The 19076-nt window shown below is 44.4% G+C and overlaps 1 protein-coding gene across 1 annotated transcript; it reads right to left on the bottom strand.

Moving 5' to 3' along the window:
* Positions 1 to 1464: 1464 nt before the first annotated feature.
* On the bottom strand, positions 1465 to 10891 carry LOC141161264 (uncharacterized). The gene is made up of 4 exons (XM_073646049.1): positions 10488 to 10891; positions 9714 to 9837; positions 3379 to 3452; positions 1465 to 2978 (listed from the first exon to the last, which is right to left on the bottom strand). The coding sequence occupies exons 1-4, from the start codon at positions 10798 to 10800 to the stop codon at positions 2596 to 2598; spliced, it is 894 nt and encodes a 297-aa protein (XP_073502150.1). The 5' UTR covers positions 10801 to 10891; the 3' UTR covers positions 1465 to 2595.
* Positions 10892 to 19076: the final 8185 nt, after the last annotated feature.

The raw sequence follows: 19076 nt of genomic DNA, 5'->3' as shown, positions 1-19076 counted from the left end.
GACCGGCAACCACAGCATAAAGAAAAGATGCCAAAAGAGGACAGTGTGCACTGGATGAAGATGGAAAAAAGAGGCTGGAAGGATCAGAGGACAGGACAGCGAACTGCAAAAATGGCAGGAAATATGAGCGTCGAGGTGAATGTTTTTTCTATGAAAAAGGAACATTTGATTCGTAATAAATAACTTCAATGCAGATCAAATTTCCTTGCCGAATTTAAGTGAATTTTCCAAATTTACTTATCATTAGTTAAGTTGTTTCCTCTTAAACTGACTCAGTAATATGCCTGAAGTAGACGAGGTAGACCATGCGCCCCGGAGAGAACTTAGATGTAATTGCTGCCAATCTCGATGCAGAACATGATGACTTCATACAAGGAATGGGTTAAAATAAAAACATTCCTTTTGGAAAGCCTAAAAGTAGAAACAGATGTGACCTCTCGTGATTGGGTAGACCATCTCAATATCAAACCGGATTGGTTTTAATGAAAAATCAGGAAAAGTCAAAATTCAACTTGTTATAAAACATAAGACCATGTTCCCATGTAGCTTAGATGCTGCGTATTATTTCCGCAGGGGTTTTATTGTGTGGAAAATCCCCTGAAAGTGTGATTTCACAAAAACCCACATAAGAGTGCTTTAAGATGTTGTGGAACTGTGCACTTTTAGTGCTTTTTTTTGCCATTTATTGGGAGCCTAAAAAATTGCCTGTAAAATCACAATTGCATGTTTTATCTCTGCACTAAAAATAAAAATAGATATTAAAAAAAAAAACATAACTTAAATAAAAAATAATAAAAAATGAAATTTCATTAAAAAGCAAAAAGAAGGCAAGAAACAGAGCGAGTTGTTATTATATATTTTGATGCAGAAACTTTTTGGGAAAGACACCCAGAAGCAGAAAACGTCTGATTATCCTTCTGTCGTTATAAACTTTATACATAAAGGAGAAGAACCTTCTGCAAAATGTAAAAAAACAAAACCCCAGAGATCTGTGATGTATTTGGTAAGAGACACTGCGCACAACTTTTAATAATTAGGTAGCAGAAACCATGGACACTAGAGATGAGCGAAAGCAGTTCAATGGTTTGACAAAAATTAAGGTTTTTTTGGATTTGCTTTGTGTTTTTTCAGCCATTTTCCGGAATTGTATTGAGCAAAATGGTGAATGAGTAAATGAATTGGGACTAGTGATGAGCGAGTATGTTCGGATAACACTTTCGGCGAGTATGCTCGGGCGAGTACCGAGTATCTTCAGCATACTCGGTGATATGTTTGAATCGCTCCCGTGTGCATGATTTGCGACTGTTTGACAGCTTTATTACATGTGAGGAATGCGAAAGAAACAAGCATTCCTCACATGTATTAAAGCTGTTAAACAATCGCCAATCATGCACACGGGAGTGATTCAAACATAACACCGAGTACGGTGAAGATACTCGGTACTCGCCCGAGCATACTCGCCGAAAGTGTTATCCTCACTAATTGTGACTTTACTGCTGACGTGTCTTCCCTCCGCAGCATGCTTTCCACACTCTGTTCTTCCTCTTGCGTCTTCTTCCGCAATCGTCACTCAGTGTTGGGCTTCTGCCATCGAGGAAGCTTCAAACAGCCGGACGGGAGCGCCTCTGGTAACGCGCGTTATTGTGTCGTGACGTCTGAGGAGCAGAAGATTGCAGAAGAAGATGCGAAAGGACACATGGAACACTGGACGGGCGCCCGCGGCAGAAGAGCCAGTGAGCATCTTCACCCCATCTTTTTCTGGCTCCGAGGAAGCTTCAAACAGCCGGACGGGAGCGCCTCTGGTAACGCGCGTTATTGTGTCGTGACGTCTGAGGAGCAGAAGATTGCAGAAGAAGATGCGAAAGGACAGATGGAACACTGGATGGACCGCCGCGGCAGAAGAGCCAGTGAGCATCTTCACCCCATCTTCTTCTGGCTCCGAGGAAGCTTCAAACAGCCGGATGGGAGAGCCTCTGGTAACGCGCGTTATGATGTCGTGATGTCTGAGGAGCAGAAGATTGCAGAAGAAGATGCGAAAGGACACATGGAACACTGGATGGGCCATCGCGGCAGAAGAGCCAGTGAGCATCTTCACCCCATCTTCTTCTGGCTCCGAGGAAGCTTCAAACAGCCGGACGGGAGCGCCTCTGGTAACGCGCGTTATTGTATCGTGACGTCTGAGGAGCAGAAGATTGCAGAAGAAGATGCGAAAGGACACATGGAACACTGGACGGGCCGCCGCGGCAGAAGAGCCAGTGAGCATCTTCACCCCATATTTTTTATGCTGTGGGGTCTGGAAAGATCACACAGAATAATGAGGAACATCTGATTTGCATTCAATTTCTACTCCAAATCTGAGACATTTGCCAAATTTTATTGTCATCTCTAATGATTTCCAGTGTTGTATTAAGCCCACACATGAATCACGAGGCTGCGCACATCAATGTGTCTATCAGCCTCAGACTACACGGGGTTTGTTTGTAGTCTGTTACCAAATAGATGCATAATTCTGCATAGGAGCTGTAAACACAAAACAGTTTGATATAATGCGCTGGTTAAAATCAAACATGGCGTGAACTTGTCATCCCTTCTTATTTATTGTAAAGCACATGTGTTTCCTGACGCTTTCGGCTGAGTGTTCATCTCTCTGCGCCTCATTTCCTCATTGTGCTTTTTCTGCATTTCTTCTTCCTTCTTTCTCATTTCTCTTTCATAGACAAAGTTAAGTACAAATTGTTTCCTTTTCTCTCTTTCATCCTCTGGGGAAGAAAATCTTTCCAATCGGAATTCAATATCTTTGATGACTTCAATGTAGACCTTCAGGACATCTTCATGTTTTCCTCTTGTCTTTAAGTGATCTTCATGGGTGAAGTTCTCAAGAGCGAAGATCCTCTCCACATCCATGTCCTCAAACTTGGCGCGGACGTCTCTCAGGTTAGGGTCGGTCTTATGGGTGAGAATGACTAAAGGGAAAATTCCTGTAAAAGAAGAAAAGTTCTGCTGAGTATGTAATGAGGAGCTCTACGTCCTGCAGAATTCATGGAGAAGAAAAAAAATAAAAAATTTAGAAAAGAAAATTATGATGAGTTTATAAAATGTTACGTTGGAATCTTCTATCAATGGTTATTTCTGGAACTCATTATTAAAAAAAACAAAAGCAAGAAGAAACAAAATGAGAATGTGTTGAGGATTTTGAAGTATAACTTTAGAGAACATTTTGAGAAAGCAGCAAAGAAGGAAAACCTTAAGATCCTGAGATTAGACCCTCACCCTACTCTGGATATACTATATCGTGGGAAATTCAGAACCATTGGACATGAAAATTAAGTAGAAAAGAAGAAATCCCATAAACAGCTGGCAGTCCAGCTCTTCGGTTACCTGTTAGGTTTCTGGCAGTGGTCAGGAGTTCCTTTATTTCGAGTGCTTCATCATCGGAGAGTCCTTTTTTTACACTGGAAATGTGACATTTTTTAAACTTATTATTAATAGTAAAAAGTCCTACAGAGACTCTGCCTACACTATTAATGTCATTAACTTAAAGGGTTTCTGAGGGAGGGGATGGGAAAGAATAAATAATAAAAATTGCTTTAAAAATAAATTCATCAATATGTTTAATACACACATCACACTCATTTTCTTTATGAAGTACAGTGGGTCCGGAAAGTATTCAGACTCCTTTAAATTTTTCACTCTTTGTTTCATTGCAGCCATTTGGTAAATTTTAAAAAGTATTTTTTTTTTCTCATTAAAGTCCACTCTGCACCCCATCTGGACTGAAAAAAAAACAGAAATGTAGAGATTTTTGCAAATTTATTAAAATAGAAAAACTGAAATATCACATGGTCATAAGTATTCAGACCCTTTGCTCAGACACTCATATTTAAGTCACATGCTGTCCATTTCCTTGTGATGCTCCTTGAGATGGTTCTACTCCATCATTGGAGTCCAGCTGTGTTTAATTAAACTGATAGGACTTGATTTGGAAAGGCACACACCTGTCTATATAAGACCTCACAGCTCACAGTGCATGTCAGACCATATGAGAATCATGAGCTCAAAGGAACTGCCCAAGGAGCTCAGAGACAGAATTGTGGCAAGTCACAGATCTGGCTAAGGTTACAAAAGAATTTCTGCATTACTCAAGGTTCCTAAGAGCACAGTGGCCTCCATAATCTTTAAATGGAAGAAGTTTGGGACCACCAGAAGTCTTCCTAGACCTGGCTGTCCAGCCAAACTGAGCAATCGTGGGAGAAGAGCCTTGGTGAGAGAGGTAAAGAAGAACCCCAAGATCACTGTAGCTGAGCTCCAGAGATGCAGTAGGAAGATGGGAGAAAGTTCCACAAAGTCAACTATCACTGCAGCCCTCCACCAGTCGGGCCTTTATGGCACAGTGGCCCGATGGAAGCCTCTCCTCAGTGCAAGACATATGAAAGCCCGCACAGAGCTTGCTCAAAAACACATGAAGGACTCCCAGACTATGAGAAATAAGATTCTCTGGTCTGATGAGACGAAAATAGAACTTTTTGGTGATAATTCTAAGCGGTATGTGTGGAGAAAGCCAGGCACTGCTCATCACCTGCCCAATACAATCCCAACAGTGAAACATGGTGGTGGCAGTATCATGCTATGGGGGTGTTTTTCAGCTGCAGGGAGAGAACGACTGGTTATAATTGAAGAAAACATGAATGTGGTCAAGTACAGAGATATCCTGGATGAAAACCTCTTCCAGAGTGCTCTGGACCTCAGACTTGGCCGAAGGTTCACCTTCCAACAAGACAATGACCCTAAGCACACAGCTAAAATAACAAAGGAGTGGCTTCAGAACAACTCTGTGACCATTCTTGACTGGCACAGCCAGAGCCCTGACCTAAACCCAATTGAGCATCTCTGGAGAGACCTGAAAATGGCTGTCCACCAACGTACACCATCCAACCTGACGGAACTGGAGAGAATCTGCAGGAAGAATGGCAGAGGATCCCCAAATCCAGGTGTGAAAAACTTGTTGCATCATTCCCAAGAAGACTCATGGCTGTCCTAGCTCAAAAGGGGGCTTCTACTCAATACTGAGCAAAGGGTTTGAATACTTATCACCATGTGATATTTCAGGTTTTCTTTTTTAATAAATTTGCAAAAATTTCTACATTTCTGTTTTTTTCAGTCAAGATGGGGTGCAGAGTGTACTTTAATGAGAAAAAAATGAACTTTTTAGAATTTACCAAATGGCTGCAATGAAACAAAGAGTGAAAAATGTAAAGGGGTCTGAATACTTTCCGTACCCACTGTACATTGAATGTAATTAAACCTTGTTACACTAAAAAAAATTCTGCCTTAGAATTCAAAAAAGGTTAATAGGAGAGATGCCTGTGAACAGGTCCAGTAGGAAGCTCTGCCACCAACCTTCACGTGAAAACAGAGATGAAACAAGAGCTGAGGTAAGAAGAGTCTGCTCACACTGCTGTCCACCCTGTGTATCTGATTTAATACTGCAGATACAAGGAATGCTGAGGTAATAAGAAGCTGCTCACACTGCTGTCCACCCTGTGTATCTGCTCTAATACTGGAGATGCCAGGGGCTGCTGAGGTAAGAAGAAGCTGCTTACACTGCTGTCCACTCTGTGTATCTGATCTAATACTGAAGTAATCCTATTGCTGTATATACAATAAATGGGAGTATACTCAAGACTACAGAACAGGAGAAGGACTTGGGGATTCTGGTTACAAGTAAGCTGAGCAGCAGTACTCAATGTCAGGCAGCAGCTGCAAAAGCAAACAAGATTTTAGCATGTATAAAAGAGAAATTAAATCCCGCGATCCCAATGTATTGTTACCCCTTTGATAAATCACTGCTGAGGCCACATCGAGAATATGGGATCCATTTTTGGGCTCCACTTTTTAAAAAGGATATTCAGAGAGTCAGTTCAAAGGCAGGCAATTAGATTAATGCAAGTGATGGAGGCCTCTCCTCTATTACACAGGATGGAGGCGTCTCCTATATTAAACGGGTTGGATGCCTCTCCTATATTACTTGGGATGGAGGCCTCTCCTATATTATACGAGATGGAGGCCTATCCTCTATTACACAGGATGGAGGCCTCTCCTCTATTACACAGGATGGAGGCCTCTCCTATATTACACAGGATGGAGGTCTCTCCTATATTACACAGGATGGAGGCCTCTCCTATATTACACGGGATGGAGGCCTCTCCTCTATTACATGGTATGGAGGCCTCTCCTATATTACACGGGATGGAGGCCTCTCCAATATTACACGGTATGGAGGCCTCTCCTATATTACATGGGATGGAGGCCTCTCCTATATTACACGGGATGGAGGCCTCTCCTATATTACATGGGATGGAGGCCTCTCCTATATTACATGGGATGGAGGCCTCTCCTATATTACACAGGATGGAGGCCTCTCCTATATTACACAGGATGTAGGCCTCTCCTCTATTACATACGATGGAGGCCTCTCCTGTATTACATGGGATGGAGGCCTCTCCTATATTACACAGAATGGAGGCCTCTCCTATATTACACAGGATGTAGGCCTCTCCTCTATTACATGGGATGGAGGCCTCTCCTCTATTACACGGTATGGAGGCCTCTCCTATATTACATGAGATGGAGGCCTCTCCTATATTACACGGTATGGAGGCCTCTCCTATATTACACGGGATGGAGGCCTCTCCTATATTACACGGGATGGAGGCCTCTCCTATATTACACAGAATGGAGGCCTCTCCTGTATTACACGGGATGGAGGCCTCTCCTACATTACACGGGACGGAGGTCTCTTCTTTATTACATGGGATGGAGGTCTCTCCTATATTACATGGGATGGATGCCTCTCCTATATTACACAGGATGTAGGCCTCTCCTCTATTACATGGGATGGAGGCCTCTCCTGTATTACACGGGATGGAGGCCTCTCCTATATTACACGGGATGGAGGCCTCTTCTATATTACACGGGATTGAGGCCTCTCCTATATTACACGGGATGGAGGTCTCTCCTATATTACATGGGATGGATGCCTCTCCTATATTACACAGGATGTAGGCCTCTCCTCTATTACATGGGATGGAGGCCTCTCCTGTATTACAAGGGATGGAGGCCTCTCCTATATTACACAGAATGGAGGTCTCTCCTCTATTACATGGGATGGAGGCCTCTCCTGTATTACAAGGGATGGATGCCTCTTATATGATGAGAGGTTGGATTAGTTGAACTTGTTTAGCTTAGAAAAAAGATGTCTCAGAGGAGATCTCATTTACATGTATGTGTGGTCAGTACAAAGGACGGCACTTGACTTATTCTTTCCAAAGACCATACTAAGGACCTGAGGGGCTAATTACGGGTGGAAGAAAGGTGATTCTGGCACCTAAACAGGAAAGGGTTCTTTACAGTCAGAGCAGTCAGACTGTGGAATGCCGATCACAAGGGGTTGTGATGGCCGACACTATAACAGCTTTCAAAAAGGGGCTGGATGATTTCCTCAGTATACATAACATTGTGGGTTATAGCTAATTTAGACATACTGCTGTTTTCCCTGTCTATCTGATCTAATAGTGGAGATAACAGGGATGCTAAGGTAAGAAAAGTCTGCTCACACTGTTGTCCACCCTGTCTATGTAATATAATACTCGAGATACCAGGGGTATCGAGGTAAGAAGAGGCTGCTCACACTGCTGTCTACCCTGTGTATCTGATCTAATACTGGAGATACCAGGGGTGCTGAGGTAAGAAGAGTCTGCTCACACTGCTGTCCACCCTGTCAATATAATATAATACTGGAAATACCAGGGGTATCGAGGTAAGAAGAGGTTGCTCACACTGCTGTCTACCCTGTGTATCTGATCTAATACTGGAGATACCAGGGGGTGCTGAGGTAAGAAGAGGTTGCTCACACTACTGTCCACCCTGTCTGTCTGATTTAATACTGCAGATACAAGAGATGCTGAGGTAAGAAGAAGCTGCTCACACTGCTGTCCATCATGTCTGTCTGATCTAATACTGCAGATACAAGGGACACCGAGATAAGAAGAAGCTGCTCACACTGCTATCCATCATGTCTATCTGATCTAATACTGGAGATACAAAGGATTCTGAGGTATGAAGAAGCTGCTCCTGCTGCTGTCCACCATGTCTATCTGATCTAATACTGCAGAAAAAAGGGGTGCAGACAAAATAAGAGGCTGCTCACACTGCTGTCCACCATGTCTATCTGATCTAGTACTGCAGATTAAAGGGATGCTGAGATAAGAAGATGCATCTTACACTGCTGTCCACCATACCTATCTGATCTAATACTGTAGATACAAAGGATACTGAGGTAAGAAGAAGCTTATCACACTGCTGTCCACCATGTCTATCTGATCTAGTACTGCAGATACAAAAGCTGCTGACGAAAGGACAGGCTGCTCATACTGCTGTTTACCCTGTCTATCTGATCTAATAGTGGAAATAACTGGATTGCTAAGGTAAAGCCCCCATCTCACATAGCGACATCGCTAGGGAGATCGCTGCTGAGTCACAGTTTTGGTGACGCAACAGCGACCTCACCAGCGATGTCGCTATGTGTGACACTTTGCAGCGATCAGGCCCCTGCTGTGAGGTCGCTGATCGCTGCAGAATGTCCTGGACCATTTTTTGGTCGTTGCCCTCCCGCTGGTCAGCACACATCGCTGTGTGTGACTAGCGGGACCAGCGAGCAGGCTGGTAACCATGATAAACATCGGGTTCCTAGAGGCACACGCACACCTAGTAACCCGCCGTTTATCATGGTTACGAGACTGCTATGGTGAGTGGGAGGTTACCGCTCACCGTAGCAGAGTGGTAACCATGATAAACAGCAGGTTACTAAGTGCGCGTGTGCCTCTAGTAACCCGCTGTTTATCATGGTTACGAGCCTGCTACGGTGAGCGGGAAGTTACCGCTCACCGTAGCAGAGTGGTAACCATGATAAACAGCGGGTTACTAAGTGCGCGTGTGCCCCTAGTAACCCGCTGTTTATCATGGTTACGAGCCTGCTACGGTGAGCGGGAGGTTACCGCTCACCGTAGCAGAGTGGTAACCATGATAAACAGCGGGTTACTAGGGGCACATGCGCACTTAGTAACCCGCTGTTTATCATGGTAACCAGCCTGCTCCTGCTTCAGCAGGCTGGTAACCAGGAGCAGGACATCGTGGAAAGATTCTTTCCACGATGTCGCTGCTCCCCTGATTGTTGGTGAGCCTGCCTGTTTGACACCTCACCAGCGATCACATAGCGACGCAGCAACGATCCCTGACAGGTTGTATCGTTGTTGGGATCGCTGTACCGTCGCTAAGTGTGACGGGGCCTTAAGAAAAGTCTGCTCACACTGCTGTCCTCCCTGTCTATCTAATCTAATACTGGAGATACCAGGGATATTGAGGTAAAAAGAGGCTGCTCACACTGCTGTTCACCCTGATCTAATACTGGTGATACAAGAGGTATTTGGTATATACTGGTGTGTTTCTAGGTACAGTATGATGCAGTTCTGTGTACATTATGGTGTGGTTCTAGGTACAGTATGGTGTTTGGTCTATAACTTCAGTAATTTGTCTTTTGATTTGGCCCTTTGTTTAGTATACGGTGCTCATGTTGTTTTCTGTATGTTTTATCTTCTCATAGCTGTACTTTTTTTATTTTCTAAGTGATTTAGTTGCTTTTAATATCCCCCACTGACCTGTAGACAAATATTGGATAAATGAAGTCCGATGTCTGCACATAGCGCTCCGCCTCGACGATTCTTTCCACCAGTCCGATGCCCTTACTCCACGTCACTTGTTTATTGAGTGGCAGCAAATTACCTGAAAGAATAAAAATTATAACGATAAAGAAGGAAAGGTCAGGGGGCAAAAGAGGATTTTTGTGGCTAACCTCCTGGTTTGGGATGGAGCAATACATGATGGCAATAAGGAAGAACGTTATTCTCACAGTGTGTTATAAACATGTTTTAAGTGTTATTCTAGTGAAATTTAGTTCATAATTGTTAGTTTGGTGTGGATTCCATCCCTAGGAATCCAATAGTTCTCTTCTAGTTCTTTCTGAACTCAAGACTACCACCACGAGGAGATGAACAATGTGATCGGTCATGCATGTGCCCTCCTGCTCCATTATAAATTTATAACACTGGGGAGGATTTCCGAGAGTAACACAATGGTCAACGACCATCGGATCTTCAGTTCCAAAACTTAACTCCTGGCCTTAATTCTGCAGCTAAGGAAGAACCAGTGGAACACAGGGGACAAGTCATGAGATAGGGTCCCATCAGCCAAACCCCGCTGATCCAAGAATTATTACTTATCCTGTGGATAGAAGATAATTCATGGGGACCAGAATATCCTTTTGTAGTTTTTCCAGAAATGATCTCTAGTAATAATGTCTGGTTGATAATATTCTTATGTAATCGTATGTAGACAGAAAAGAGTAGATACAAACCTTAAATGCAAATATTTACCTAATTGTGCAAATATTTCCCCAGTCTCGTATTCGTTCATGATTGAGCAGCCTCGATTGTCCACCAGGGTGAGTGTGTCGGTGAGCTCGTAGGTGATCCTCTCCGTGGTGTTACCACCATCATTATTCTTCACGTTTGCGTAGGGCTTGAACTCGGTGTCATCCAGGACGTACTTACAGGTGTTGATGAAAGATGATTTCCCATGACCCAAATAACCAAAGAGCTGGAGGAGGACTCGGGAGAAGCCCTTATTATTACAGTCCTTGAGACTGAAGTTCTTGATGTAGTCGGTCATTTCAGGAATGCTCTGCATGGTTCTCACCGGGAGATGCTCCGAGTCTTGACTTCTTCAATGTACAAGGGTGAAGTGAAGAAAAGAGTGTTGGATGATATTTTTGCAGTCATAAAAGTGAAAGTGAAATTTGTGAAAACTGATAATTTTATGGCCCTGCTTTGTAACCTATAACCCTAATTACGTTCCACACCTCATTTTAACAATTTTATTATTTACTGGCTTTTATATTGGATCAAAGGTCACTTCAGTTGTAAAGCCGGACATACGTGAGGACATTCTCCATATTAACCATTAGACCCCTCCTTTGCTAGGACAGAGTAGAGTCTGCTTAAGAAACATCCTTGTATTGACCATTGACTTAACTCTATGGACACCCACACAGATTAGATGACCATCTGACAACCTGGATTACTAATGGATTAAAAGGATTAATAATAAAGGACTACTGGGTAGAAGTGCCGAATTCCTTCACTTGTCCCATCTGAGAACGTGACCTCCCAGCTCTCCCTTGAAAGATGATGTTGGGGAAGGGAAGAATCGGGCAGATGGAGTTTCAACACTTGCTCCTTTTGTTTTCAGTGGAGATAATCTGCTGCCAGATGTGTCTGGCATCAGCCTTCTCCTCTGTCCCAGTGAAAAACACCTGAATGCTTGGTTGGTCCGAGCCCACATCTATGGGAGAGCCAAGACAGATAGATGTTCCCTGAATAAATGTTTGGTTTGCACCTATCTCATGTGTTTAGCTAACTTAAGCTTTAGCCCTAATCTTAACCCAAAACCTAGCTTTAACATCAACTTTAGTCTTAATTCTAAACTTTTTAACCGTGACCTTCATAACTTGAACTTAAGTCAACTTTAACCTTACGAATGACCAGTCACTTGCTTAAAATACTAAGTTAAATACCTTGTAGAAATCCATGAGCTCCCTTATTTTTTGTTTTGCGTTGTGACGCTTTCTTGCAGAGCAGGAGGAACAGGGACCATTCACATCAATATCAGGCCAGTCAACCACACATGTCTTGTAGGATATGTTTCTGTACCAAAAGGAGCGGTTCGGCTACACAGTTATAGGGCATACAGTGAGTGCAATGCCTACCAAAAATTTTGAGGCACTCGAATGCCCCTTGGAAGTGACATGAAGGTCAGAGAGCATTAACTAAACCATTTTTTCCATTTATGGCAACTGGGTCTACTGTGCACTGTTGGCCTAAGCAGTGAATGGAAGTCTTTCCAAAAATTATGAGGAATTGCAATGCCCCTTGAAACAGATGTGGATTACAGCGTACTAAAAACCTTCTACCCATTATTGGGGAGTGGATCTCCCTTAGTGTCTTAGCGCCTATGCATTGAAAAGCAAAAGCTGACTAAAATTAGGAGGAAATGCAATGCCTGTTGGAAGAATGGTGGAGGTTAGAGTTAATTAAAAACAACATTTCAATGCTCCTTGGAAGAGCTGTGGAGTTCAGAGTGGTTTAACAAGACAGTTTTAATGCCCCTTGGAAGAATGGTGGAGGTCACAGTAGCTTAACAAGACGGTTTTAATGCCCCTTGGAAGAATGGTGGAGGTCACAGTAGCTTAACAAGATAGTTTTAATGCCCCTAGGAAGAGATGTGGAGGTCGCAGTAGCTTAACAAGACAGTTTTAATTCCCCTTGGAAGAGACGTGGAGGTCGCAGTAGCTTAACAAGACGGTTTTCATGCCCCTTGGAAGAATGGTGGAGGTCGCAGTGGAATAAAAAGACAATATCAATGCCCCTTGGAAAAGTGGTGGAGGTCGCAGTAGCTTAACAAAACGGTTTTAAAGCCCCTTGGAAAAGTGGTGGAGGTCGCAGTAGCTTAACAAGACAGTTTTATTGCCCCTTAGAATAGTGGTGGAGGTCGCAGTAGCTTAACAAGACGGTTTTAATGCCCCTTGGTAGAATTGTGGAGGTCGCAGTAGCTTAACAAGATGGTTTTAATGCCCCTTGGAAGAGACGTGGAGGTCGCAGTAGCTTAACTTGATGGTTTTAATGCCCCTTGGAAGAATGGTGGAGGTCGCAGTGGAATAAAAAGACAATATCAATGCCCATTGGAAAAGTGGTGGAGGTCGCAGTAGCTTAACAAGATGGTTTTAATGCCCCTTGGAAAAGTGGTGGAGGTCGCAGTAGCTTAACAATACGGTTTTCATGCCCCTTGGAAGAATGGTGGAGGTCGCAGTAGCTTAACAAGATGGTTTTAATGCCCCTTGGAAGAGACGTGGAGGTCGCAGTAGCTTAACAAGGAAAACAAAAACAGTAGGAGCGCCAATGGTGAAGAGCCTGAGGTTTGGGGGGGGGGAAATGAAGGGGGAGATGTAGTGACCACTCACCTGGTCCTGTTGTGCAAAGGAGCCCCGCACAACAAGGGAAAACGCTTCCAGGTGGGAGTCTGTAAGATGATCACAACTTAGCAGGAACTGTTGTAGGGAGCTTCTGTCTGCTTCAGCGGTCACATGACCAGGACCGTGTGACTGAAGTGGGCATTCCACAATGACATCACGGCAGGTCCTGTAGTAGGCTAGTTGTAAACAGAGCAGCTTCCACCGCTCTCCACAGGGGAGATTAGCAATAAAGAAAGAAGGAATTCTGCGGTGTTAGTGAAGCGATAGAACAACTAGACAGTGGATTAGGTTATAACTAGAGATGAGCGTTGTTCTACTCGAACTGTTCGCCAATCTCAAATTCGAGCTGTTTTGGGCGGTGTTCGAGCCGGTCGGCGAACACGAACAATTTGAGAAAAATTCGGCTGTTCGAGGTTATGTTCGATAACTGTTCGTGCACCAAAATCATAACTGGATTTTTTCTCAGTAATGATGAAAATTAATGTTAATACACAGTTTGAGTGTACAGCGGGGCGGGGGGAGGGGCAGGGGATGGATCTCTGCAGGAACAATGAAGATCTCCATTTTTTTTTCTCTTTCCCGCATTTGCAGTGGGGAGGTGCAATCTGTCAGCCTATCAGCAGCGCACACACGGAGCGAAGTGCTTTTTTTCACACAAGCAAGGGCATGTGTGATTGGCAGTGTATGTCACATGTCCTTGCCCTATAAGACCAAGCCATTTTCCCCGTCGCCACCATTTTCTCACTGCTGCAGCTGCGTGTTAGACGGCACCGCTGTTGCTGTGTGCGCTATACCTTGTTAATTTCAAGCCAATTTTCGCACAAATATACAGATAGCTTGGGAGTAGGGAATAGTTGTGATTGCAGTCCTTTTAAGGACTAGGTTACAGCATTTCCTACGACTTTTATCAGGCAGGTCTGTGCTCTTAAATAGATAGATTGTGGGAGTAAAGACTAATTGTAATTGGAGTCCTTTTCAGGACTAGGTTACATCAGTTCCTATCAGTTTTTGCCAGGCAGGTCTGTGCCAGTGCTGTGCAAGTTTGTTTCACAGCATTTGGCTGAATCTAGCAAAGCTAATCCTTTTTGGCCTATTGCAGAGTGTGTTAGTCAGTGGAGTAGCCTATCTGTGTTGCAAGATATACCACCTGTGTATAGAATACCAATTTTTTTACTGCACCTAGTGAAGTAAAATCTTTTGGGCATAGCATCATTCTATTAGTCCATCTATACTGACCTCCATCAGGTTGCAAACTGAATATAATTTTTTTCTGCATCTAGCTCTGAAAAAATATTTGGGCTTCTAGCAGTGTGTGGGACTTGGTCTATTAGTCCATCTATACTGACCTCCATCAGGTTGCAAATTAAAAATAATTTTTTTCTTCATTTAGCTCTGAAAAAATATTTGGGCTTCTAGCAGTGTGTGGGACTTGTTCTATTAGTCCTTCTATACTGACCTCCAGCAGGTTGCAAATTGAATATAATTTTTTTCTGCATCTAGCTCTGAAAAAATATTTGGGCTTCTAGCGGTGTGTGGGACTTGGTCTATTAGTCCATCTATACTGACCTCCATCAGGTTGCAAATTAAAAATAATTTTTTTCTTCATTTATCTCTGAAAAAATATTTGGGCTTCTAGCAGCGTGTGGGACTTGTTCTATTAGTCCATCTATACTGACCTCCATCAGGTTGCAAATTAAAAATAATTTTTTTCTGCATCTAGCTCTGAAAAAATATTTGGGCTTCTAGCAGTGTGTGGGACTTGGTCTATTAGTCCATCTATACTGACCTCCATCAGGTTGCAAATTAAAAATAATTTTTTTCTGCATCTAGCTCTGAAAAAATATTTGGCCTTCTAGCAGTGTGTGGGACTTGGTCTATTAGTCCATCTATACTGACCTCCATCAGGTTGCAAATTGAATAAAAAAAATTTCTGCATCTAGCTCTGAAAAAATATTTGGGCTTCTAGCGGTGTGTGGGACTTGGTCTATTAGTCCATCTATACTGACCTCCATCAGGTTGCAAATTAAAAATAATTTTTTTCTGCATCTAGCTCTGAAAAAATATTTGGGCTTCTAGCAGTGTGTGGGACTTGGTCTATTAGTCCATCTATACTGACCTCCATCAGGTTGCAAATTAAAAATAATTTTTTTCTTCATTTAGCTCTGAAAAAATATTTGGGCTTCTAGCAGTGTGTGGGACTTGTTCTATTCGTCCTTCTATACTGACCTCCAGCAGGTTGCAAATTGAATATAATTTTTTTCTGCATCTAGCTCTGAAAAAATATTTGGGCTTCTAGCGGTGTGTGGGACTTGGTCTATTAGTCCATCTATACTGACCTCCATCAGGTTGCAAATTAAAAATAATTTTTTTCTGCATCTAGCTGTGAAAAAATATTTGGGCTTCTAGCGGTGTGTGGGACTTGGTCTATTAGTCGATCTATACTGACCTCCATCAGGTTGCAAATTAAAAATAATTTTTTTCTGCATCTAACCCAGCCAATAGTTTTGGCCTAATACCACAGTTTGGCCACTCAGCTCTGCTCGGTTACCATCCATTGTTTTTTTGTGCAAACAACTCCAGAGTTGTGAATTAGTTAACCACCAAAATGAGTGGAAAAAGGCCTGCTGCTGGTGGAAAGGGGAATAGGCGTGTTGGGAAGGGGAAAAAAGGTTGTGTCCGTGGGGTAGGTGCAGAAGAAAGACCCTCTTCCAGCCAAACTAAAATGTCTACTTCTTTTAGCGGACAATGTGATAAGATCCCTTTCTTACGGCCACGCCAATCGCTACAAATTCCAGATGAGGCACAAAAACAGCAGGTGCTTCAACGGATATCAAGTGCTCCTTTAAGTGGGCTCTCCTCCACATCAACTTCAACATCACAAATACTCCAGTCCTCAAAGGTGTCACCCAAATCGCACTTGCTTCCTCACAGCTCCCAAATCTCCAGCTGCCCGTCTGAGTATGAGGTAGAACAGATGGTTGAGTCTGCAGAGCTGTTTACTCATACTATAGCCTGGGAATCAGAGGTCGACTCCAGCGCTTCTGTGAATCCAGACGAGGAAATGATCTGCACTGATGCCCAGAATCTTTATGAGTCGGATCCAGGACCAGACGCAGAAGGTTCTGACCATAATGTAGACCCTCATTCCCAAACTGTAACTCCTGTTGGTGGAGACAATGAGGAAGACGATGATAAGACTCAAATACCTGATTGGAGCGACAACTTTAGTTTTTTGTCAGGGCAGGAACAGGTTGGCTCTGAGGACGACGGGTGTGATAACGCACAGGGTGATGATGATGAGGTCGGAGATCCCACTTACTGTCAACCCACAGTCAGCCAAGAGATGAGGTCAGCAGAGGAGGTGGAGGAAGATGCTAGTGACGACAAGGTCAGGTTGCGCCTTCCTGGACAGAGACGTAGTACTGGAAGCACGTCAACAACTGCATCCTCAAACACAACTCTGCCTCTCACCACAAGTCGTGGTGGCTCTTCAGGTCGCATGGGTGCTAAGCCTTGCATAGCCTGGGCATTTTTTCAGATCGATAAAGATGACCCAACTCGTGTTATCTGTAACATTTGTCAGCAAAAGCTAAGTAGAGGCCAAAAAATACATAGTTTGAGTACTTCATGCATGAACCGGCACATGGACATGAAGCATAAGTTGCAGTGGGAAGCTCAGTGTGCTACAATGCGGTCTAGCCGGCCGGGCCAACCACCGTCTGCCATATCTTGTGCATCCGCGGCCTCTTCATCCTCTGTGACTGGGGGGACAGCAGTCACACCTGTTTTGGGGCGCAGACCTGCCACCTCTTTACCCGCAACAGCCAACGTGATTGGCAGGTCATCATTTTCTTTGGAGATGGTAACACCAGCTGGTCTTGAGCGCTGTCCGACATCGATAGCACCACCTTTGGATCAAGGCAACCTAACATGTCCGCCTGCATCTTCCTCACAGACCGGCAGTTTGCCGGGGACACCCTTATCAACCCCGTCTAAGCACAATAGCCAGCCCTCCGTCCCTCAGATGTGGACAAGTAAAAGACCATTTCCTCCTAGCCATGAGAAAGCTAAGAGGTTGAATTTCACCATCTGCAAGCTCTTGGCTACAGAAATGCTGCCTTTCCGCCTGGTGGACACAGAGGATTTTCGAGACCTTATGTCCGTCGCAGTGCCCCAGTACCAGATGCCCAGTCGGCACTACTTCTCAAAGAAAGGTGTGCCTGCGCTCCACCAGCATGTCGCACACAACATCACCGCTTCTTTGAGAAACTCTGTGTGTGACAGGGTGCATTTCACCACAGACACTTGGACGAGTAGGCATGGACAGGGGCGTTACATGTCGCTGACTGGGCACTGGGTAACTATGGTGACAGCAGGACAAGGGGCTGCTGTCCAAGTCTTGCCGTCCCCACGAGTTGTGCGTCAATCCTCTTTATGTCATTTTTCCTCCACTGCTTCTGCCTCCTCAACCTCCTCTCGGTCTTCCACCTGCACCCAAAGCCTGTCTGGTCATGCCACAAGCTTTCTAACTGCGCAGAAGGGATCCTGCACACCTCCTTACTATGCTGGCAGTAGGGCTCAACGTCATCAGGCGGTTTTTACATTGAAATGTCTGGGAAATGTGAGTCACACAGCTGAGGAGTTGTGGTCAGCTCTGGAGAACCAATTTCATGAATGGTTGTCTCCACTGGACCTGAAACCAGGGAAGGCCGTGTGCGACAATGCTGCAAACCTGGGTGCGGCCCTTCGCCGGGGCAATGTCACACACGTGCCTTGTATGGCTCACGTGTTGAACCTGGTTGTCCAGCAATTTTTAGCCCACTATCCCAGACTAGATGGCCTTCTGCAGAGGGCACGGTCGCTGTGTGCTCACTTCCGCCGTTCGCATCCCGCAGCTCAGCGACTTACATCTCTACAGAAGTCGTTGGGCCTGCCACTTCACCGGCTAAAATGCGATGTGCCTACCCGGTGGAATTCAACTCTGCACATGTTGCAGCGACTGTGGCAGCACCGACAAGCCCTGGTGCAATACGTTCTGACGTATAGCCTGGGCCAACGAGATTCAGAGGTGGGGCAAATCACGCTGGAGGAGTGGTCTCAGATCAGGGACCTATGCACCCTTCTGCACAGTTTTGAAATGGCGACGAAGATGTTTAGTGCTGACGATGCCATTATCAGCATGACTATTCCGGTGATTTACATGCTGGAGCACATGTTAAACAGAATTCGGAGTCAGGTGGTGGCACAAGAGGAGGTGGAGGAAGTAGAGGAGGAGGAGTTGTATGCGGAAGGGCTAACATCTGCAAGGTCCAGACGGTCGGCAGCACCAGGGCGGCAGGCATGTGAGGGTGGGGGAGATGATTTTACCAGGGCGCATGGTAGCAGCCAAACTAGTGAGGAAGGTGCAGGAGCCCAGGAAGAAGTGGAGGACGAACTGATGGAAGACTCATCAGATGAGGGAGACCTTGATCACATTTCTGTTGTGCGAGGTTGGGGGGAGAGGACAGAGGAAGGAAGCATGATTGTTACCTCGCCACCAACACAACAGGGACTTGGTGCTCCTGGATGCGCAACACACATGAGTGCCTTCTTGCTGCACTACCTGCAACATGACCCTCGAATTGTGAGAATTAGAAATAATCCTGACTACTGGGTTGCCACACTGTTAGATCCCCGGTACAAAAGTAAATTTGCAGAAATTATTCCTGCCATAGAAAGGGATGCACGCATGCAGGAGTATCAGCAGAGACTGTTGCAGAATCTTACATGTGCTTTTCCACAAAATACCAGTGGTGCACGTAGTGAATCTCACAGTTCCAACTTGCCAACCGTGGTCTGTATGGAATTGTTCAATAAAGGGCCCAAAATTAAGATAACATAGATGGGAGAGGTCTCTATGAATAGGAATTCCTAAGTATTTGATACCCTGTGAGGG

The sequence above is a fragment of the Phyllobates terribilis genome, unplaced genomic scaffold (assembly GCF_046119375.1).
Source record: "Phyllobates terribilis strain yellow unplaced genomic scaffold, ASM4611937v1 Scaffold_9__5_contigs__length_417890890, whole genome shotgun sequence".
NCBI classification, from domain to species: Eukaryota; Metazoa; Chordata; class Amphibia; order Anura; family Dendrobatidae; genus Phyllobates; species Phyllobates terribilis.
This window is presented reverse-complemented; position numbering and strand designations above follow the sequence as displayed.